Here is a 24407-nt window from a genome sequence, read left to right as displayed (position 1 = left end):
TTGAAGGTAAGACCTGGGTTTTGACTTCGTTTTCTCTACTCAGTCAGCGGTGCTTCAGTTAAACTTGCTTCGCAGTGTGTCTGGCTACAAAGTGATCTCTTCTGCAAAGGTGGTAGTTGCGTATTGAAGGAGGCACTTCAGGTGTCTATATGGAGTGAAATCCAGAGAGTACAGTACTGACTCTGGCCTTCATTTAAACTCATTGATTCATAGCCCACAGCTTTGGCTTCTCTCTGGTTTGGAGGTGGTAAAGGAACGTGGTTAACTCTTACTACCATGCTTTTGTGTCAGCTAGATATGTAAGTATACACTAAATCAGAAAATAGACCACTTTCATGTGTCTTGAATGACTCTGCCAGCCAATTCTTGTAATCATTAATGAGGAGGGAAAATAAGAAAATGAAGGTGAAAAGAAGCAGAGTTAAAACCTGTGTGTCTCGGAGCAGTTAAGATGATTGGCTAAGTTTTACTATTTTAATAGAAACTTAATGGCCATCTTTATCTTATACATAGGGACAATATTGCAGAAAAACTGATTTACATAAGCATCTTGGATCAGTTAAGCAGTTTATGTTCGAATTGAAGGCGTGGGAAAGGAGCTGGAAGAGCTGGCTTTGAATAATTAGTTAGCCCAGATGTTGTGAGGGGAGACAATTGCTTTAAAGCATAGTTTAAGGCAAGGCAAGGCAAAGGGAAGTTAGAGCTGTTCTCATTCTATACAATAGTAATACACAAAATTAGAGAAGTACAGCAGAAGTGTACTTAATGAGAATGAATTGTGGAAGCTGAAGCTTCTGAGATGTCCTTACTGTAAGCAAAGCTAAAACCATACTTGTTAAGTTTCTGCTTCAGGTAGGTTGTCCTCGTTGACAGTTGTGCTTAGTGTACCATGTAACTTGTAGTGTTTACTACTTTTCATGTTTAGTAGGACATACTGATGGGACAGTCAGTGTCTCATCAGTTAAAATTATATCCTTCCAAGTATCTTAAATTTCTAAAGTATGTACATACTTTGACATCCTGTAGTATATCTTGCGTCTAGCTTACAGTGTCAAAATCCAACAGCTGAACTGGAACAACTGAATGCAGCCTATTTAACCCATGGAGCATGTTTAAGAATACTTTTCTGGGTGTATACTTAATGTCCTGATAGTCAGATTCAGGCACCTTGAATCATGTTAACTGTGAAAATCACTGTATTGCTTAACTTCTGTAAGAGTTTTGACGTAATTCTTTCTGGCTTTTCTGCATTGTTTCTGTAAACATTCCTAGTATAAACTGACTGATAAGTATGTTATTCTTATAGTGGTGACTTCATAAATTGTAACCTGTTGTGTAGGTGTTTGAGGGAGTGAGGGGACTCAGCTTCCACTGCTCTGATAACTGGAGTTGTATTAATAATAAACTGTATGACCAAGCATGTTGATCCTATAGCATTAGGGAAGGAAATAAAAATCTCTAACACTGACTCTTAGCTTTGATTGGCTTTTCAACAGAATCGGATTCTATGGATAGATGAGAAAAATTTAACAGCTTGTGTGGAAGCTGGCATTGTTGGACAAGATCTGGAAAACCAGGTATTTTTAACTTGTCAAGCATCTAGTATTTCTCCATATTATTCTTAGCTGTTCTTCTTGTCTTGTCTAAATCATTGAATTCTAGCTTAATTCTTGTGCTTTTTCCTGTAGACTGGTGTGGTAGGCATTATATGCATGGCTATGAACCGTATCGTGTTGAATGCTGTATTTGATGAACATATTTAATTTTTTCTTTTTAGCTCTAGCCACAAAATGCCATTACAGTAATAAGTTGACAAGTCATAGGATGTAATGCTGTGCTTTGTTTCACACCCTAGATACACCCTTGTGGCTGCAAGGCATGACACTCGATACCAATTACCACGAAAAATTCAAATTGTCATTTTGTAATGCATGTTTTAGTCATTTTAGCCAGAGGTAGTTTCCTCAGAAAAGTAGAGCATGTAACAGATTTGCTTTTGTTGCTGCTTCTTAAGGCCAGCTACAAGAGAGTCACAGAAAGGATGAAGAGTTGCCCAAAACAAGGGTCCAGTGGAAGATTAGATCACCTTCATTTCTAGGTGACCTCTAGAATCTTTTAATTGCAGTTTATCAGATGAGCCACAGCACCCTTCTCAGGGTCTTTCTCCGTACTCCTCTATAATCAAGCAAGTTGTATATGTTTGTTGTTATTATTCAGGATGCGCAGTTCTGCTTATTTCAAAAAAGTATATATTCTAGGACTTGTTTGATAGCTAAATGTTGTCTAAACTTTTCTTAGTGCCTAAATGCACTTTACAAAGATGCAGAGATTTGAAGAGGTGTTTTTGAATGCCTTTTTTCCAGACTACTTTTTAGAACACTTGTCATACTTGACTAACAGAGCTGTTTATAATGAGAAAGATAGCCTTTCTTGCCTCTTTATTTTCTCTTTTATCATTTGATGTAATATTTTAACCTTTCCATATCTGTTTCTTTCAAGCTTGGAATTAAAATGCAAGAGAATATTCTCTGCATTTAAATGACATTTTTTTCTAGGGTAGTAGTTTGATATTTCACTACTATTTTATCCTTTAAATGCCACTACTTTTCCTTTCACTTCCAGGGACGATATTCCCTTGCTTCTTGTAGCTCTTATGAGCTGAAATACTACTGTTGCAGTTACACTTTTTGAATAGTTTTGATCCAAAAACTTTTTTCAGTCAGGTTTTTGGCTATGAAAAGAGTACTGTCTGTCAGTTTGTTCAATGTTGAATACAAACTAGTGTTTGTACAAAGGTTTTAATATATGGAGTGACTGAGCACGGGAGGGCTTCTGTGCAATTCCTTCAGTGTGCAAAGAATGCAAAATCAGTCATCTACTTAAAGTGTGTGTGTGTGTGTATATATATATATATATAACTCTTATTAAATATACTGGAATTCCAGTATTACTAGCAAATGGGATGTGATTAAAGCTAGGACTCAAAGTTGTGCTTGTTTTGTATAGTACAATCTGAGCATAACTATGATTCAATATTATAGGTAATGCCAATGTAGACTTACACTGAAGTATGGGTAGAATGCAGAGATACATTTGGACTGTGCGAAGATGAAACTGTTTGAAAGGTTTTTTTGGTTTGGTTTGCAGCTTGCTAGTGTTACATAAGCTTTGGACTGGAGGCTAATCCAACTTCTGTTGCCATAAGAGGCTTTACCAGTATTATCTAGGAATTACGTTGCAGTGAAGGTTTGGTGCCCCTTACTGTGTTCCTTGTTTTTTGGGTGCTGAAGTTACTTAGTAGGCTATCTCATTTACAGATATCATGAACAAATAACAGATTTGGGAAGCCTGATATTTGACAAAAGTTAGGCTGTATGTGTTATATTGAGGCATTCAAAATCAATGTACACTTGCACATTTGTCTGCCTTAGCTAGTGACTCTAGTGTGATTGAGACGCTATTTTCTATGGGGTGAGAACTCCAGATATTAGTGGGCTATATAGAGAAGCCTCGAGTTACTTGTTTTTGTCAGAACAGAATATGGAATAATAGCTGATGGATGAGGACTAAAGGTGACAAAAGCATAATGAAGATAGAACAATATTTGATAATGCTTATTACAAAAACTATCAATTAGATCATGATTCTATAGGAAAAGCTAGTACATGCTCATATTTTCTCGATGAGGCTCTCTGTTGCATCTGCAAAGTACATAGCATGATCTCTCCCCTGTCCTGTAAGTGCTCTTGGTACATGCTGTTCATACAACAGGATTCAGGTTTAGACCAAGTGCTTTGTACATGCATAGTCAGTTACAAGTTTTCAAACGCATGATCTTCTTCTGTGCTTGTGCTTATACAACTTGTAGAAATGGTAAGTTGTGACTGAAGCAAATTTCTTATCTTGGGGAATGAGGAGGGTGCAGGCTCCAACGCTCCTCTAAAATATGACCAGTAAGCATCTAAAGCCACAAGCTCCTCTGGTATGAGGGAGGACCATGAGCTAGATGAATCACCATAGACATTACATAGAAGTGACTTTCAATCATTTAAGTTAGAACCGCTTTGTACAACAGAACATAGTTAATGATCCACATTATGTGGTATACTTAAATACCTATGTCCAACTGGATTGTTATCAGTTGGGCAATGCAAATTGATCATCTCAAATGCACTAACACAGTTATCAGTTAATGTGAAACTGCTGGGTCTTTAATTCTCCCTGTCTGACAGCTTTGGTGTGATTCTGAGGGCATCCAATCAACCTCAGGTGCTGTGCAGATGGCAAAGCCAAGCTAATACAGAAAAATGAGAAACAAGTGACTGCTTAATGTACAGGAATGCATGATCTGCATCACAACTAGCTGACAGCATTGCATACAGGAAGCCCAACCAGATGGCTGTATATTAAAACACATCACTCCTTGAGAGAATTAAGTACAGGCAATTTGCTCACATTTTCTGCAGACCTGCTGCATATCACATTAGGATAGAAAAAACAGGAGATTAAGTGCCTTATTTATTGGCAGCACTTGTGCAAAGATGGCAGTTACTTAGTTATATTTTTTTTCCATATGTATTTGAATTTGTACCTTCTTAAGAACAATAGAGGTCTTAGTTTTAAAATATGAGGGAGGAGTGTTATAGATTGATATGTAGCACAGCGTATGCACAGTAGAAGCGGAATCAATTTGCATTTAATTTATATATCAAAGATAAAACTTCTGCCTGAATAAATGGGTGTGTGGTCAGGATACTTATTTGTTTAAAAAAAAAAAACCAAACTCTAGAATATTGGGATTTGGAGTACTAGGCAAATGCAGGCTCTGTAGAATGTAATTTTTTCGTTTCTTTAGCTTGCTGAAAGTGGCTTCTGTACAGGCCATGAACCAGACTCCATGGAGTTCAGTTCATTAGGAGGATGGGTAGCAACACGAGCATCAGGCATGAAAAAAAACATCTACGGAAACATTGAAGATCTGGTAAATATTTCTAATACTTTTTCTAATTATTCTGTTTGGAGGCTTAACTTTTATAATGACTTGCAATGAGAGGGAAAAGGGATAGTACAGTACGGTTCTCTTAACAAGTGATATGGTTTTGGCATCAAATCTCACTGAAATGCTTGGTTGCTTACTTTTGGTATTGGTACTAATAATCCTTATCACTCATCTAAAAATCAGTTTCATTTTGGTACTCACTGGCTAGCTTAAGGAATTGTTACCCTATGGTGCCTTCTTCCACCGTTTTGTGCCATTAATCCAGTGTAATAATCTTGTCAAACTTCTAGAGTGATTCCAAAAGGCCCGTGTTTTCTCCTACCTGTTGTACGTTTCTGAAGTTGTCTAGTTGGATCAGCTGACTCTGACAGCAAGCTAGCTCTTTCCACCTTCTGACCTCCTCCTAGGCTAGTAGTTTTTTCAAATCAGTAAACTGATCTAATTGACCACGTGGGTGCATAATGATGAAATCTAATGCTACCACATGGTATGTAGGAACCCTGAGGAAGGAAGCAATGGAGTGGGAATGGCAGTATTCTACTCTTGAATCTGTTTTAAGCATTAAAGTGGTTCATCTTTATATTAACCCAGGTAATTTGTTTTTTTAAAGCATACTTTTTGATTTTTTTAAAAAAATCTACTTTTTCTATCATAACAAATATATAGAATTTATTGAAGTTAAATCATCACTGTTCAGACTTTGCCTGCCTTTTTGCTTCAAACTTCCAGCTTTCTCTCATAGTTTGTACAATAGCCCTTCCACACGTGGGTGTTTTCCTTCTTTCCTGCAGCACACTCTAGGTAATGTATCCCCATCACCTCAGGCTTTTTCATCAGCTCATAGTTCAGACATGTTTGTTCTGTGCACAGATGTCACACTTTACTATCAGTAACTGAGCTTGGCAGGAACTACACCATTTTTATTCAGTAGATCTGGCTGAATTAAAACTACTAGCACTTAAAGTGTCATCTGTCCCCTACCGCCTGAAGTGTTACTGAATGGTATTGTTTTGCTTGTACTAGGAGATGTGGAGCAGAAGGCTTTTCTGTCTCAGAAGCATAACATCAGGCTAAAACAGCTTCTGAAATTTTCGTTAGGAGGAAATAAGATTGAAAATTGATTCAGAAAAGTTCATGAGTTTCAAAAGGCCACAGTGAGAAAGTTTTCAGGAAAGTGTTTACCTTCTGAGGAAACTTTATATCTAGCAATGCTGTGTTAATAAGCTGCCTAAAATCCACTTATTGCAGAATCAACAGTTCATAAAATGCATATAATGAAATTCTGGAACAACTCAGAGCAGGATAAAAATTACTTAGCTACCTGTGCTTGAAAGTTTTAAAGCCATTAGTTGAAATTCAGTAATTTTGCTTCATTTAAAGGCTTTACTAAAAAAACCCAAAACCCACCCTTTGGGATAAAATAATTGAATGAAGAATTAAAAAAAAATCTGGGCTCTGTATTGCATGTGCATGAATAAAGCTGGAAGCAATAATGTTGAAGAATATTTTTAAAAAACAATCTTCTAACCTTACATGTGTATCAGTCTTATGGCAGATTTAATATTGATAATCTATTTCACAAAGCTTACTTCTATCTTTCTTCCTAATAGAAATATTTCTGTAGCAACTGATGACTGAATTATATTGGCTTTATCAAGCAGCAGTTCTAAAGCAAAATTTAAGCAAAATTTAAACCCTTGCTTTTTTCCTCTGAAGTATTATGTATATTCTGGATTAAAATCCTAGTACTCATGAAGTGCTCTCTACACTGAGAAACAAAACCATTTTAACAGGTGCTGTCTGCATGTAGCCAACAGCTGATTTGATTTGACATAGAACTGGAAACAATCTGTTGTGTGGGGAAACTATGCTGTGTTAGAAATAATTGTTGGTAACAGTCCTAGGTGATCCCAAAAGTCCTTGGGGCTACCTACAGAATATCTATAGTCTGCAAAGCTGAACTGTATCAAGCTTAATACACATTTTGTAGAAAATAAATATCATACGAAAAAAATCTGTGCTTAATGCTAGTATTTATAGTCATTGCATATTGTTTAAACAGGTGATTCATATAAAAATGGTAACTCCTAGAGGAATAGTAGAAAAAAACTGTCAAGTACCTCGCATGTCAACAGGACCCGATATCCATCACTTCATTATGGGATCTGAAGGTATAAACACAATAATTTCACATAACTGCCTCTTAATTCAGCTTCTGTAATGGCTTGATGATTTGAGCGTCTTTAATGCTGTGGCTTTCAGTGTGTCTACGGGTGGCATTATGCAGGCATGAATTTCTCGTGTTAGGATAATACATTGAGACTTTAATTAGGACTGAAGTGAAGCAACTCTGAACAGTGCTTAAAACAGATCTGTGGAGTTAGCCTACAAGTCCAGTAACAAACATCATGATTTAGAGGATATCTTGTGAGAATTCACGACATAAATAGTCAGGAATAAATCACCTACTACTGCAATACTGAATTTTTGGGATTTCTGATTTATGTTAACTTACAACATCCTGGTAAGGAGTTGTTAAGTTGGGTAACGTACAAGAAGTACACCTTGCAACACTTTACTCAGGCTTTTCCCTTTTTTTCCTGAAGGAATTCTTGGAGTGGTTACTGAAGTTACGATAAAGATTCGCCCAGTCCCTGAATACCAGAAGTATGGCTCTGTGGTCTTCCCCAACTTTGAACGAGGGGTGGCCTGCTTAAGGGAAGTGGCAAAGCAGGTAAAGAAAAGCTGGATGTTGACTTCACTCAAGAACACAGATTCTAGTACTAGGGGTGTGCTGATGCTCTAGTATTTCTGGCAGTTGATAACCAAGGATTTGAGATAATATGAACCTCGTAAGTGTGTATGGTCCATGAGGCTTTTGGAAATGATGCAATTGACGATTGAGCATGTTCTGAATTTGCTCGATATTCTGAGCTAAATTGTGGATGTGCCTTTTGATGGCTTTTTTTAGTGGGAGATATTTGCCTATCTCAGCACAGAAAATTTGGCTTTTCATCTTCTTCAATTGAGAGCTTTATCCTCAGATTAATTCAGGACTATGTAAAAGGGACCAGTATTTAAAGGAATTAAGTTGCAGCATACAAGTAAAAGGCAGTTCAATTTATGGCTCTGAAGTGACAAAAGAATAAAAGTCATGCAATGGAAGGATATGGCCTGTGTTTAGAAAACACTTCCTGAAGCACAGGGATGTGTTCAGGTGAGCTGGATATTTTGAGATGGCATTGTGCTTACACTGTAGTATTTAAATAGAGCCTTCTCAATAGTACGGTCAGATAGTTTCAGGTAGCAAAACTCAGACATGAGTATCCAAATTGTGTAATGCTTTTCCTCATGGCTATGCTTCCAGGCAAATCTTACACTGAGTAGTCTCTTTCTTCCTGATCTTAGACTAACTTTTCTTTGCTCTGTGCAAAACACATCAAATAATTTCTATGAATGGTGGAATATACCCTGAGTTGGGGAAGTAATTTCAGAAATGTTTTAATTAATGCCAAACTAAACACAGCTTTACATTTTTTCCAGTGATTGGTCTAAATTAATGACTTAATGTTCCAAGCCAGATGTTCAGACTGGTATGTGAATGATATATATATATGCTAGTCAGCAGCACTTGCCAGTTCTTCTGTCATGCTTCTACTGCTAGTGCTTGTTCTTCCTGTTAAAGGTACCTAAGCAGACTGGGAATGCTTAATCATGTGGCTGATCAACATTTTAAGTCAATTAAGGAAGTAGTGTCTTTTCCCTAGCTATGGGCTTAGTTAGAAGAGGAAAAAGAGGCATTATTAGCCACTTAGTGTTGCTCCGTTTCTAAGCTTCTTTTGCTGCTGCTGCTGTTTCACTGCTTACTTGAGCTTGAACTACTTGTTCCTCTCTCCTGTTGCCCCTTGCATCAATCTTGGTAGTAATTACAATGATAGCTATCTGAAAAGCTGTTTCTTGTCTGTATTGGTCTACTTTAATGTAAGAATAACCAACTTGCAGATTGTGGGTGGGTTGGTCTTATTTAAAACCACTCACCCAGCCTTCTTCTGTCAACTTGCTTGGTAGCATCTTAGTTCTTCTTTATGTTCTTTCTTCTTATCATGTGACCAAATACATATTAATGATATGACAGAGGGTGAACATGTCAAATCAAGTGATAGAGGAGTACTTCCATATCCATGTGATTAGATGAAGACTAGCCTAAAATTCAGACTTTGTCCTATTCCTTTGGCCATACATTTCAGTAGGACTGGATGTGGTCATCACAGATTACATGATGTAGGCATGTGGATGACCAGAAGCTTGCCTAATTGCAGACAGCTTTTCTTGCTGGTTTTCAGACTTCTGTACAGTGCAGAATCTAGATTGGACCCAGATAAGAATTTTAATTGCAATCTGATGGCAGAGCATTAGTGTATTGAGTCTGGCTGGAATGGAGTTAATTTTCTTCATAGCAGCCGTGTGGTGCTATGTTTTGTGCTTGTGACCAAAACAATGTTAACACACCAATGTTTTAGCTATTGCTGAACAATGCATACACAGTGTCAAGGCTTTCTCCATTTCTCACTCTCCTCCCACCAGCAAGTAGCTTGGGAGTGGACAAGAGGCTGGGAGGGAACACAGTTGGGATAGCTGACCCAAACGGACTGAAGGGATATTCTTTACCATATAACATCACGGTCAGAAAGAAAACAGGAGGGGGGAGTTTTCCAGGGGTTGCCATTGCTTGGGGACTGGCTGGATATTGGTTGACTGGTGGTAATTCACTGCTTTTGCATCACTTTTTGGTGTTTTTTTTTTCCCATTTTGCTTATTAAACTGTCTTCATCTCAACCCATGAGTTTTCCCACTTTTGTCCTTTTGATTTTTCTCCCCTGTCCCACACTGGGGGAGTGAGTGAGCAGCTGTGTAGTGCTTAGTTACCTGCCAGGGTTAACCCACAACAATTGGACTTTTCAGTGGATTTGTAATGTATGTGTATATTTGATTACATAGCAAAATAAGCTTGATATTCTAATCACGTATGATATCTTTAGTGGATTATGGCAATTTAGAAAAACACTCAATACTTGAAGGTTGAAGAACTTCAGACTATTCCTGTGTTGGCTCAAGGTTGAACTGAAAATTCTCAATGCATTATATCTAGACATACCTAATAGATGTTGCTATTCAAGTGAAAACAAGCTTATAGTCACCCGTTTTCAATGATGGTGGTGGCCACAGGTCTCTGATATCAAAGTGTGCTTTCTTGTATGCTATTTTTAAATGAAAATTTGATTTCAGCAAAACTGTGTACATAATCTTTTTTGTTCTTCCTCCCTCTCATTCTCCTAACTTTGCCCTTAAGAGATGTGCTCCTGCATCAATTCGCCTTGTTGACAATGCACAGTTTCAGTTTGGTAAGTATGTAGATCTTCTTGCACAAATATCTGTTTCCAAGGGTTTTGATTTTTAGTAGCTTAAGTCTGTTTTGGGCAGTAATTCTTTTGCTCAAAACTAGACAAAGAAGGCAATGAACCTGAAGTTCAAACTCCAGATAGTGCCATAATGTATACTTGCAGAAACAGAAGGCTGTCTTTGTCTCTGGGAAAACAATATCAACTACAGCAGTCAGTAAAGAGCCATGCTCTGCATATAAACACATAAGATTTTTTTGCTACTTTTCTATTCTTGGCATATAGTCTACTGGAGATCTTGAAATTCTGGACGTACTTCCTCTATTTTGCTGTAAAGGAGCAGAGATGATAGTTTTGCAGTATAGTACTTGAAACATTTTCTTGCTAAGAGTACTAATGAGAAGTTCGGTATGAAAAAAATAATCGGAATGCAGGCACCCTACTTGGAAGGTAAGTTGGTTGATTCCTTCAGATTTCATAAAAGCATCACAAGGGGTATACAGATTCCTTAAAAGAAGCAGCTTTTTTGAAAATATTCTGATGTGGTATTTGGGTGGGAGTGGTTTTTTGGGTGGGAGAGAGGCAATGACATACTTGCCCTAAGTGAGCTGTCTATTTTTAAAAGAAGCTCAGATGTAGTAAATGCCATAACTGTATGCAAATAGAGCTAAGCTGTAGTCTTTAAGTATAGAAAGTCAATGAAGCTACTAGAAGATTACTGAACACAAAGATTTTGTGAAATTTTAACTAGTTCAAATACCTAAATAGGACAATGTCAGAAATGCAGAGCAATCATTTTTGAGCACTTCTTAGGGAAAGCTGTCATTTTAAATTGTAGGAAATTTGGCAAAAGATGTGTTCTGGCTGAAGATGCTCTTGAGGAGAACCTAAAGTTCCACTACCCAATAGCTAACTTGAAGGTCTTGCCTGAGACGATGTGATTTTTGATTGTATCCAGAAGAGGAAAATGTGAAGTGTGACTGACCTTGAAAACCTCTATTTTAATACCACTTGAACAAGTCAGAATTTCTGGAATTTCTTTTGGACAGAAGCCTCAGTGACAAATCTTGACTTCAAATGGCTTTAATATGATGGTGTTGAGAAAGTTCAACGTTGTTTTTCAAACCAAGGAAATCAGGATCTGTAAGACCCGAGAGCCCAGCAAGCCTTGCTGCTTGCTTTGGTCACTCTTTTGTGTTACGCTGTTTCTCTCAGACATGTACAACAGAAGGCAGATACATTTTTATTTCTTTTTAATTGGGAAGAAGTTTGACCAATTACAAGCTTTAAACCCAACACTGAATAAATCATTCTTCTATTTTTTTAGCTTTGATCTGAGGTTGCAGCTTATACAGTCACCTGCAAAACATAGTTTCAGGTGTGTCAGTATAGATTTTTCTTGTAGTCATTATTAACTAGGCTTAAATCCAATATTTTTTACAGATTGTGGATTAATAAATTCATGTCCTCTTGTTATCTGGTGCTTTTTTGAGTGCTTACATAAATGGGCTTGGAGGTGTTGTACTCCTTGGGGTTTGTTCGTATCTGCAGAGAGAATCCCTCTTTACTGAAGAGGGAAGGAGTAATCAATTGCTGAAGTTCATGCTTTATTCAAGAGGAAATACTTTGTGAAGTATTTTAGAAGGAAGTATCATGTAAATGGTGCATAACTTTTTTATGAATTGGGCTCACAGCATGTAGGCCAGATGCAAGACTGTTAAAGTGAAGCAGTAATGGGAGTTCAGAAGTTGCTTGTGACTGAAAACAATGGAACAAACAGTAAAAGACTTCCATCTCAATTAAACCCAGTCCTGAGGCAGAGATGTTAATTTAACAGACTCCAAGACACCATTTATATATCCTAGTAATTTTAGTTCCCTGTGTGTGATTAAGGAAGCAATTACTAGCTTTATGTAGAAAATTTTGCACAAGTGACATAACCGTTAAGAAAAAAAATGCAGAACTCATAACTTGCACCATCTTTGGCTATTGATTTCAGTGGTTTTGGCATAACTTTTTAAAAGGTCACTGATTTTGCTTAGTTTTGTAGTGTAAAAACTAATGAAGTGCTCTTTTAAAATTTTCCATGTGCCATATACTTGTGAAGATATAAACTAGGGCAACCTTAATTAAACTATCAAAGGAAATATTTGTGCTCAGTTGTATGTATGCCTTTTTTAAAAAAAAAACAAAAAACAAAAAACTTTTTCCTAAATCATCTTCTAAATGAGGAGAGAACTCTAATTATGATAAAGTGCTCCAAGTGATTCTTGCAACTTAGACTACCAAGCTATTTTTTATTTGTCCATTGAAGAATGAATTTTAAGAGCACTGTTTGCCTTAACACACCTTTTTCTACTTTTTACCAAAGGTCATGCTCTTAAACCACAAGTTGCTTCCATTTTTACATCATTTTTGGATGGACTGAAAAAATTCTACATCACAAAGGTAACTTTTGGGGTTTAATACTGTTTGGAACTTTGCATGCTATTCATAAAAGTCAACATTTTTTGGTATACTGTCTCTAATGCAGCTGAATGTGAGTGTAACAGATCCTGCATTGCAGTGTCAGTTAGCTGGAGATTGTCAGGGTAGTTTAATCCAAAATGAGATTATCTGTTTGAGGAGTTGTTCCAAGAGAGCTGTTCTCACTGGTCATATCTGTAGATGAGATTAATGTGCCTTCTCTAACAGTAAGTCGATGACAGATCAAGACTGGAACCAATTTATCTAGCTTGCAGACCACTGATCATCAGTTAATACTGATGGAGCGAGGCTAACACTTTACTATCTTTTCTTCTTCCCAGATTTTGTCCAGGCATTATCTGCCTTGTTATTACAGTGAACTAGAATTTTGGGAGAACCTCAAGATCTTTGTCTTGAATTGCCCATACAAATTGTTTTTTTGTCTTTCTGGAATTCATCCCAATGAATACCTTTTTAAATCCAGAATCATCTGGTGCTAAAATGATTTCACCTAGGCTTTTGTATTAAAAAAAATTGTATTGTTACTGATTTTCCCTTCAAATTAGCTAAATAGACATTCCTGCAGGTATGGGTATCCAAATGTAGAAAATTGCATCATCCTGGATTTAGGTAACTTAGGAGGAGATAACCATTCCATTCTGATCTGATAATATTGAGTGTCTTCAAAGAGTGGGCTTACTTGAGAGATGATGGCTGGTGTCGGTTCTGCTGCTTTTTCTTATGGTACTGAAGTAGAAAATGCCATGTGTCTTGGGACTTCTTTTGCTAGAGAATACCTGTTAGGTTTAGAGAGAGCCCCGAAATTATTTTACCTTCCCTCCCCGGTCTGCTGTAGTGCAGGAATATCTAAAGAAGTAAAGGTTTTGGCAACAAGATTGCTGTCAGTTTGAAACAATCCTAGTCAGCAATATCTACTGCTTCTGTAGTCAGCAACAAGCATCACTGCTCGTTGGGATGTTGTATCACCAAGGGATGTTGTATGCCAATCCCAATTCTTCCAGCTCTGCAGGAGAAAAAGAACTTGTGGAAAAATGAGAGGAATGCTATGTAATACTGATGCAGAGATTCCAGGTTGGTGACCAATCTGGAGCTCGTATGTCAGGGCTCAGTCCCCTGGTGTATATGAGCAACTGCTGCTTTGGAAAAAACTCCCAGCTAGGGTGGGAGGTAGGAGCAAAGAAAGGAGCAAGTTTAATGGCCCAAGACTGATGTTGCAGGTATTGCTGAGGCCAAGATACTCAAATCCATCTTATACTTACTTCATCTGTGAATTGCTGCCTGTTAAAAAAAAAAAAAAAAAAAAAAAAAAAAAGTCAGAATATAGAGCACATCAGACTGCTCTGTTCAATAAAAGAACGAAGTGTTAGTCATTTAACTGCTACCACTTAAGAGAATAGGGACAATCTTTCTTGTTTACTCTTCCGTGTAGTTTGGGACTGTTCACTGACAGATGAATGCTCTAGGTATTGTTTGTCTACTAGTTCACACTGTAGCTATTTCCTCCAATGCCTCTTAAAGAGAACTGTAAGGTGCTACCTGAGCATTAGACACAAAAGATGGCAGAATAGATGAAAGGATTCATGCTAGATGGAATACAAATGGTTCTAGAATGAGAAGGGACAGTAACTAGCATCTTAATAGTCCTTTATTCCTGTGCTTGGAGTTTCACTGTAGTAACGATGTTTCTTTCTATTATGTTAGCAGTGCTGTTTTTGTAGGACTAATCTTGTAGGACAGATCGTTTGCCTGGGGAATTATATTCTGTTTCACAGTAGTTTTCATGGTGTTATTTTGTTGGGTTGGTATGGATGCAGTATCCTTTTCAGAAATACTAATCTGGATGTCTTTGGGGATAACCATACAGATCTGAGCTCATTGGCTGGAGGACTAAGCCATCCCAAGATACTTTGCCTCCTTGCTGGTTTTTTGGACCCTCACCTTCAGTTAACTTCCAGTACAGTTAATCTGTTCGGTTAAGGCATTTAAGACCTGTTCTTTCTTCAGCATAGGTAGAGAGCTGTTATGTCTGTCCTGCTTTTTAACAGGAGAAAAAAGGTGACAGATATAACTGTTATTTCAGTGGGCTTGTGAATGTTTGTCCTGTCAAGGAAGGACTTGGTTGTTTTGGGAGTAAATTTCTGAAAGATGACTTTTTCCTCATCTTTGCTCTTAGTTGCAATACTTATTAACCAGAGTGCATCCTGTATATTTGAAAAGTAAAAACTTGTTGCTTGTGTTCTAGCACATAGGCTATGACATAATGCAAAGTTTTCTCTGTTTGCAGTTTAAAGGATTTGATCCCAACACACTGTGTGTAGCTACCTTGCTCTTTGAGGGTGACAGAGAGAAGGTTCTTCAGCATGAAAAGCAAGTCTATGATATTGCCACCAAGTTTGGGTATGCTTTTCAAAGAACTTTTTCATATGAAGCTGGGAGTTAACTGTCCAGGAAAAAATAGGATTACCGTATTTTTATAGTGATGACTGTATGGATATGTTCCCAATTTACTAGTTTGAAGTGGCATTAATCAATTAGCTACTGAATGTTCCCTTTTATAAGTACGGCTTCTGCTAACTAGTAACAGGTAACTTTTACTGAAAAACTTCAGTGGTCTGTGCATTGCAGAAAAATAAGTATTTGACTAAACATAGAATTGATGTTATTAAAATGGAAACTAGCCCTTGTAATTGCCTGTGGGTGTGGAGGCTGCTTGTTTTGCAATACTAGACTATATTTTAACTACAGAAGGGCAAGGCAAAATCATAAGGGTAATATTAAATCTGTACAGAATTAATGTGAGCATGTGAATACAAGAAGCTTGTTTAAAAGAGGAGTTTTGTGTTTAGTTAAAGGAATGCAGTGAATTTCTGTCCCACAGACTGTTTTCTATTCTTACAAGGGAACAGAAAACATTCATTGAATTGGCAGGCTGAGTAATCAGGTAGTTTCTATCGTTCCACTTTGATTAGGCATGATTGATGAAAACCATCATTAAAAGTGTGATTTGTCAAGAATATGCTTTCTTTTTAAGTTATTGCTAGTATTAGTCTCAACTATTCAAATAGACATGAGTATTGTTTTATCCATTTCAAGGCTATCCTCTCTGAAATTTGTGTTTTCATTGTGCTTTCGTTGTATCACTTAAAATAGCTTATAAAAGTGGAATTTCATGTGAGCAGCTTGCTAACATTCAGTGACAAGAATAACATTGCTTTTGATCTTAAAGAATACTTCAGTTATTGTAATGGTGTATGCAAGAAAAGGCTTCAACTGTGAATCCTTTTGTATTTTGGTATTTCAAGACTGGGTATTGATAAGGCGGGGAAACTTCTCTGTTAGAAGATGGTGATGTCTGTGCTGCTCAGTTAGGGCTGTTAAGTGTTTTAATAGTTTAACCTGGTCTAAAATGCTAAACCATTTAATGGTTTGGTCTAAAATGCTTTAATTCTGTCCTCTTTCAGGATGTCTGATTTCTTTCCCCCCACCCCCACACCTCTCTCTTGGATTTATACGAGCTTCTAGGAAGACTGATTAGACATACATAGCACTTTCTTGTTCTCAGAAACAATAGTTAAAAACAAAGACTTTCATAATGCTCCTAACTTGATAGATTAGTGAAAGCAAGGCTTCCTTTTTCTTTTTAGTGCTGTGTCTTTTTTTTATCTATTCATGTCACTTACACTTTTGGGATCTTAAGTCAGTAGTCTTGCTCTTATGACCCGTGGGCATACAAGTGCACAAATCCAACATGCTTAGAAATGTAGTTACACATATTCGTGTAAATGAACATCAAGGATATACTATGTCTAGTTCTGTTTCCCCTGCTCTTTTGTGATGCTTGAAGACTTATTTTAGGATCACATCACATGTTTTGTTGTTGTTCCTCTCTCTTCAGATTATGGAGTGAAAAGAGAAATAGAGAAATGCAAAGAGTTAAAGGTCTGATCTGAAATAACTTCTCATTTCTAGTGAAGAAAAGATCCTACTATTTACAACTATTCTAACACAGCTTGGAGACAGTTAAACTTGCACATATGTTTGATAATCAAAGTGTTTTTAAATTCTTTTTGGAAACCAGTGACTACTTTGCTGGAAAGTTAATTAAATTCTTGTTAATTGCAGTGGGTTGGCAGCAGGAGAAGATAATGGACAGAGAGGATATATGCTGACATTTGTCATCGCTTACCTTCGGGTAGGTCACCTTTTGTCTGCCCACTGAAACTTCTGTTAATTAATATAACAAAACATAGACATGTCTTTTTGAAGATGTTTTCTCTGAAATCTAAATGCAGGTTGCCTTGGATAATATCTCAGACTTCTCCCAGAGGCTGTATCTCTTCAATTTCTGACTAGTGTTTACTCATCTGCAAAACACCATAAACACATTAATTTATGTGCTTGTTAAGAAAATAGTTTCTAAAAAAGGGCAGAGAAAATTAGATTGACGAATCCACCAGCAGTTGCTAAATAATCCAGATCAGACTTATAAATCTACAGGCTGAATGTAACTGGAGGCTGGGAGAGTACTTGAAATACTCATGTGCTCACTCAGCTGTTACTCTTTCCTTGGACATCTGCTTATGGCTGTAGTTGGAATCAGAATTCCAGGACACATGGACCTTTAGTCTGAACTGCTGCAGGTGTTCTTATGAATTTTAGTCTTACTGTGTAAGAGAGTGGGGTTTTTTTTAAGAATAGTATGCACATCCTGAGTGTTAGATTTTATTTGGCTTTTATAGTCAGGAACAAATCACTGAATTTCCCTTGATTTCAGCAGACTATATTTAAAATGGGAAAAATGTTTTTCTTTATTCTACCTAGATAGGAATTACATTTCAAATAAATATTTCTACTAGGTATTATACTGGTTAGCACAGTGGAGCCCTTGGCTTGATGCTGTAGTGATACAAATATTTGATTAGTGTAGGCGTCTTGACAGTCTCACAAGTTGCCTCACTTTGGCCATGACATCAAAATGTTTGTCATCTGTGTCTTTGAAGAGCTACCCTATTTCCATAATTATAAAATAATGTCACAGGGACAGATGGGCGTTTTTGCTAATTAGATTTTTTTTTTTTCCTGTACAGACTAACTAAAGTTGCTCAACTGTTAGCTGTATAGCATACACTGGAATCCCAGATGTTGATGTTTAATGTTACTGATAATTTCCTTTCTCTGTTTATTAGGACCTGGGCCTGGATTACTATGTAATAGGAGAGTCATTTGAGACATCTGTTCCTTGGGATAGGTAAACTGTGATTATTCTTTAGAATTGCTTAAAACTTGTACTTGATCTTATTCAAATTATTCCTGACTCATACTTGCTCATGGGGAAACTTAATTTAGGCCTTATATGTATTGGAGGCTCCCTGATGTGCCTTGAGTCTTGCACCTGTGTGTTCTTGCTAAAATTCTTAGTAAATTACATATCAGGATTTTGTAAATACAATGTAGGCAAGCATTCAGTAATATTTCTACTTAGGTTAGCTTACTGTAACAAATTCAGGACTTGAAATTGCCCAGTTTAGGAAGCTGGACAATGGTGACAATAACTGTATTGTGTGATGAGCAGCCGCATGTGTGGGGATCAGCAGTGTATTTCAAACAAAAGTTTGTAGTGGAGATCAAAAAAATTATTTAAATATATTTAAATAAGTTTTTACTTTCCCCAGTAATGCAGGGAAATGAAAGAACTGAAAAGATAACTTTTGGCCAAGATAAATCTTTTTCCTAAGCTTATTTTATCTGTTAGCTATGGTTGAGAAACACTTGACCACAACAGTATTTAATATATGAAATCATTTTGGATGCTTCTGTCCATTTGGGAAGCCCGAAACCTCTTATGCAGGATCTAAAGTGATTTGAATCAAAGCTTTACGGTATTTAATGCAAAGTGGAAAGTGTGCAAAGTATGATGACTTAAGCTGGCAAGCCTGTATTCTTGCTATTGAATTTAGTGGCAGTGGTAAGTTCCGGCCTTTTCTTTGAAGATTGGCATAGTATCTTAAATGTGTGGCAGAAATTTAAGGACAATTTTAAAGCAAGATTGCTTTTTTTTTTCTTTAGCTTTATAGATATTGAAGTATGCTAACTGCTTAGTCACCAATATGTTTTGCTTATCTCTCATTTCAGGAGAGAATGACTTTTTATCTAAGAATCCTCACCAAAGCAAATGCTTTCAAAAACTTTTTCTACTTTGACTCACAAGAACTATATAGCTTTCCATAAATCAATCAGTTAGCTTGTTCCTGACTGGTTGAAGATAGTTGAATAAAATATTTACCTTTACTTGCTTATTCACACAAGGATAAATGTCTCTTGTGTATTGCTTCTGTCAATCTGCAAAGCAGATTTAAATCTGTGTAAAATGTCTTAAAAATCTGAATTGAATAACATAGTATTGCAGACCTTTGTGGGAAGACATGTAACTAAAGAAATGGTCATTTGAAAAACAGTGATTTCTTTCAATTGTTCTAGCACTTGGGATGCACCTAGGTCTGCACTGGAAGAAAAAAAAATAAAAGCAAACCAAGTATGGCTTACGACAAGGTTTAATAGCTCGTTTGCCATAGTAGAACTATAACATTTCAAGCTGGCAAACTAGTGCACAGCTGGAGTATCTCCAGTTTTGGTCTTGCAACATGCCAAAAGTATGGTATTAGCAGAGTATACAAGGCCTTGGAGTTCTCAAGCCTTCTACTGTGAGCTGTGTTTGTCAACTACTTTGCCAAAAATTTGAGACTGTTTTGCTGAGAAAGTAATAAGTAAAGACGTACAGAAGTGGGTAACCTCCCTTTTCTGTTGAACACTTTTGACTCCTAGTCCTTATGGAAAAGAGCTTTCATTATGTACTCTGCTTCAGAGTAAACTTGCTGTTCAGAAGTACAGAAAAAGCAATACTAGTGAAGTCTTGATGATGAGGACTATTTTATTCTTAAAACAAAGTCTAAGCTACTTAAAACTGGTTCTAGAAGGCAATCTTCTGTTTTATTAGATTGTATTTTTTTAAAAAGATTGCTGAAGCTGAAGTTCTGTTTTTTAGGGAGTTGTATAAAATCATATACCAAGATTTTATATTTTAATGTATTTTCTGTTATAGGGTTTTGGACCTTTGTAGGAATGTAAAGGAAAGGATAGTAAGAGAATGCAAAGAAAAGGGTGTTCAGTTTGCTCCTTTCTCCACCTGCAGGTAAGACATGTAACAACTTAAATAATCATTTTTCTTGAATCTTTGATTAGTAAGAGAACTGAGGAAGAGGTCATTAAACTTGCTAGCTAGTAGGTAAAGTGCATCTATTAATGAAATTATAAACAGTAGTAATCTTGACCTTCCTCTTTAACCTGCAAGTGGACTACATGTAAGTGCTACTAATTCAAGGGATTAGTAGCACTTGATTAGTCTTGACACTTACTCTTGCTTATATGCACGAGTCAAGTGTAATGACTTATTTAAGAGCTTCAACTCTCAGTCATAGCATTGAGTCATTCATGAAGTATAAGCAAAAAAAGGTACAACTCTCTAAAAAAAAAAAAAAGCTACCCTTTTAAATAAGTAACTTTATGAATTATGTAATGTCACATTGTGGCTGGCTTAATACCATAAAGCTTTGTTTGTAATGCAGTTCTCTTCAACAGGGTGACACAGACTTATGATGCAGGTGCATGTGTCTACTTCTACTTTGCCTTTAACTACAGAGGAATTAGTGATCCTATTCATGTCTATGAACAAATTGAGGTAATGTATATAAGAACAATAGTTGAGGGGGAGAAGCTGATGCCCCATAATAATATATAGTCAACCCATTGTCTAAGCTAACTGAATTTTGCAGGAAACATCTCAAAAGCCTGTTCGTAAATCTTTGATCATTAGCACCTAATGGTGCTTGATCATTAGACCAAGTGGGTGCAAGACTGCAAGGTGACTGTTTTAAACATCAGTAAATGAACACTTATGACTAAAGTACAGAAAAGCTTGAACTGGAGTTTCTTCTTGGATGGCAGAACTATCAACCTCAGATCCATGGGAAAAAAGACTTCCTTGGTTCCATTATTTACAAAGCTAGTTTTTACCATGTATACATGGTAAAACTATTAGGATGATACTTTCTTAATAGTGCTCCATGTAAAGAATAATGAATATGAGGGTCTCTCATGCTATTTCAGAGAATTAACTGCTGTGGTTATTTCTGTTTAGGCCTAGATAAGTGCTGGTTTAAGTCTGCTGTGTTAGACCAGTTGAAAGCTGCTTCGACATTTACCAAAAAGCTCCAGAATAACTCTCTGCTTTAACACTTTGGCTGGTGAAACACTGTACTTACCAAGTTAGGGGAAACTAATATCCTTGGTCCCTTGAAGATGTAATACTTAGACACGGAAAGACTATGGCCAAACTGCTTTTCATCCTACCTTTTGGTTCATATGCTAAAGCTTCAGCACCAGAAAATTGCTAATGGGACTGTGGAGAAATAGTCTATATTTGTAACCAGGACATCATTCTTCTCATGCTTATTTTTCAGAAATTTCTCTTTAACTTGGCAAGTGGATGTAAAGTTTTATCTACAAGTTCTGAGGCTTCTGTGCTGTTGAATCTAGGGCATTAGAGAATGTAATACTTGAGTGCTTATTTAATGAAACTTTATTAATACTTAGATTTACCATTTATTGAAATTAGCAGTGTGATCACCTGGATGCGTGTGTTCCATTGTAGGTGACTAAATTTAACCTAACAAAGTGAGTTTGCCAACCAAGTACATGCAGTCTGTGGCAGACTGAAAAAAAATCTCTTAACTGCATAGGTGTGGTTATAAACATTATTCCTAAAAAAGTACACTTTTTCGAAAAAAAAAAAACCATTTAGTGCTTGTGCTTAGGAAAGCTTTCTTTGTTACAACCTTCTAAGCTGTCTAACTATTCATAATCAGAGCTGGGTGGGAAGGAAGATTCCAGAGCTTGAAAGTGTTCAAATATTTCTTAACATCGAAATCTAAATTTTGTTTTCTGCCACAAACTTCACCCACTAAAGAGCTGTTAGTTGTAAATTACCTCACTTCTTTGACTAGAATCTTGGAGATCTGGGTCTAAACTCTGGTCTGTATAAGGATCTTGAATCACTCTGGAGAGCCTGTTTTCAACCTTCTTTATTGCGTTTTCCTTTTCAGTAGGCACTTAACCATCTTCTAGATGAGCATCCCAGTCACTACACTATTTTAGTTTTGGCAAGGGGGAAGTGATCCAGAATATTCCATTCTGGAATAATACATTTATTGTAACAGATGCCATTTTAAATGTCTTGGCTTTGGTAATGTTTATTTGGAAAATCCCCACTTACATTTATCTGCAGACTTGAACGAAAATGTTTACCTGTATTGTGTACCCTAATTACTTATGAAACTTCTCGTACACCTGTGTAAATGAGTACGATGGCAAGCATTTCACTAAAAACTAACATCTTATGCATTTGCTGTTGAATAAATACTTTTATCTTTCCAATTTAGAGGGCTGCTAGAGAAGAAATACTTGCCAATGGAGGAAGTCTGTCACATCACCATGGAGGTAATGTTCTCAGTCTAATGTTAGTCTCTTTGATAATGCTAAATATTCATGAATACACAAAACAGTTTGTAATACAACTTTGAAAAATATTTCATAGGCATTAACTGAAACTGGGCAGGAATATCCTCGCATTCTAGAAACTTCTCACCTGTTTGCCAGACTTTCAGGGGAAGTGTCCCTAGACCTGGTTTGCTTGATGTCAAGTCACACAATGTGGTGTATTTATGAGTACCAGCTTCAAACCTTTGACAGGAAGTCTGCAGGCTGAGAACCTGAAAATGTATTTGATCAGTTTGTCTTAAGCGACTTCTACCAAACCTTGTGCAGAGGTATGTTGAGTTACAAAGACCTCAAATGAGACTTTCACGGTTTTAAGACAGTTTAGTGTCCCTTGTGGCTAGGTGAATGCTGCTAGCCCTAATTCCATAGCACCTAGCAGAAGTATCTGCATAAAAGAGCTAGCGACTTTGAACTGGGCTGTGTTTCAGTCTACCATTTTTTGCACAATTGATGTTATGTAAGTATTGATATTACTGGCTTGCTGTCTGCGAACTTCTGATTATTCAGTTTCCTCCCTTGGAGTTTGGCAATTACTTGTCCTGAGTTACTAGCCTCTTTGCAAGCTATTTTGGGTCTTAATATTAAAGCACAATGTTGTGTATAAGTGATACTTCATATACCTGATGCTTTATATCTGCTTTTCCCATGTATTCAGATAGCCTAATTTGATTTCATGTGTCCTATATAATGCTATAAACTTGGATGTCAGGAAGACTTGTTGTGAAGTCAGTTTGACTTGTGTAGCTAGCTTCTTTAAACTGGTTAACTTTATTTATCTCCTCTCTCTGCTCTCTTGGGGCATTTTTTTGCCACAGAAATAAGAGCAAAGAGGAAGTCTAGTAGTTTAAAACTAGATAAAAATTTTGTAATTCTAAGAAAGCTCTGTGTGGGGAAAACTGAAGGGCAGAAACTGTGTTTTTAAAACACGTTGGTGACTCCCTGGAGTTGAAACTTTTAGCTAGGACTGTTTTCAGGCATCTAGCTTTGTGGCAGAAACTGAAATGGACTCTGCTTTAGCAATATCAGGATATTGAAAGATGTGTAGGTGATAACATGAGCGGAAACAGTTTCAGTATTTTTTGTTTAATATGCTCTTATTATACTCTGATTAAATCTTTAATATGGTAGTATAGTGAACCAGTCAATTCTCGCACATGGGGTGTGGAATTACCCCCTTGATGTACTGTTGTGCTCTCCCCTGCTGTGGCAGCTGTATTTTACTGTGACTAGCATTTCATCCATTAACTTGCGTGCAGCTGGAGCTTGTCACATGTTTGGATGTATTTGCCCTCACCACATGAAACCTTGCTTACAGCATATGTTGAACAAGAAAAAAAAAAATTGTTACGTAGCATTTTCAAACCCTTGCACACTGGAACTTTCTGACTCCGCAGATATGGAAAACTTGGTTTCTGTTAGACTTCTTGTGCTCCTGTTGTATGCATGACTGCCTTTTATACTGATAAATATTTTCTGCTTTAAGTGTTTTTGTCTGGCAATTCATTGCGCATGGTATTTAAGATCCACTTTTTCTAGTGCTTAGTTGTGCTGCTGCGAATTAGCCTAATAGTATCAGTTCTACTTACTGACCTTCAGGCCTTGTCACTCTTAGCACTGCTAAGACTAGTCTATTGTGAGGGGTAAAAGAAAATACTGGTGCAATTTCTTTTAGTATTTGTCGTGTAATTGTGATTAATAACAGTTGTTTTCACTATCTGGAAACAGGCAGGCTGGTTTGTCTGCCTACTATCACACTGATAAATGGAGCTATTTTAACTCTGGTTTTGTGTATCAAAGAAAACGGATGCAGTCTGGGTCTTGAGGCTATAGGAAATACAAAGCCTGCTTAAGTCAATCTTCATACACGCCTTGAGTGAAGAAGTGGTCATGTATGACACTTTGAGATGTGT

At 36.9% G+C, this 24407-nt stretch overlaps 1 protein-coding gene across 3 annotated transcripts in view; it reads left to right on the top strand.

Moving 5' to 3' along the window:
• Positions 1-24407, top strand: part of AGPS (alkylglycerone phosphate synthase) — a 64929-nt gene that overhangs the window by 30649 nt on the left and 9873 nt on the right. For all 3 annotated transcript variants that reach the window (XM_068407766.1, XM_068407765.1, XM_068407764.1), the window contains 12 exons: positions 1497-1577; positions 4856-4981; positions 7062-7170; positions 7606-7733; positions 10350-10401; positions 12770-12846; positions 15170-15282; positions 17008-17077; positions 18072-18133; positions 19985-20074; positions 20521-20620; positions 22380-22437. In XM_068407766.1, coding sequence (XP_068263867.1) covers positions 1497-1577; positions 4856-4981; positions 7062-7170; positions 7606-7733; positions 10350-10401; positions 12770-12846; positions 15170-15282; positions 17008-17077; positions 18072-18133; positions 19985-20074; positions 20521-20620; positions 22380-22437 — 1066 coding nt within the window. The remainder of the gene's footprint in view (positions 1-1496; positions 1578-4855; positions 4982-7061; positions 7171-7605; positions 7734-10349; positions 10402-12769; positions 12847-15169; positions 15283-17007; positions 17078-18071; positions 18134-19984; positions 20075-20520; positions 20621-22379; positions 22438-24407) is intronic.

The sequence above is a fragment of the Nyctibius grandis genome, chromosome 9 (assembly GCF_013368605.1).
Source record: "Nyctibius grandis isolate bNycGra1 chromosome 9, bNycGra1.pri, whole genome shotgun sequence".
Lineage (NCBI taxonomy): Eukaryota > Metazoa > Chordata > Aves > Nyctibiiformes > Nyctibiidae > Nyctibius > Nyctibius grandis.
Note: the sequence above shows the minus strand (reverse complement) of the source record. Positions and strands in the feature narration are given on the sequence as shown.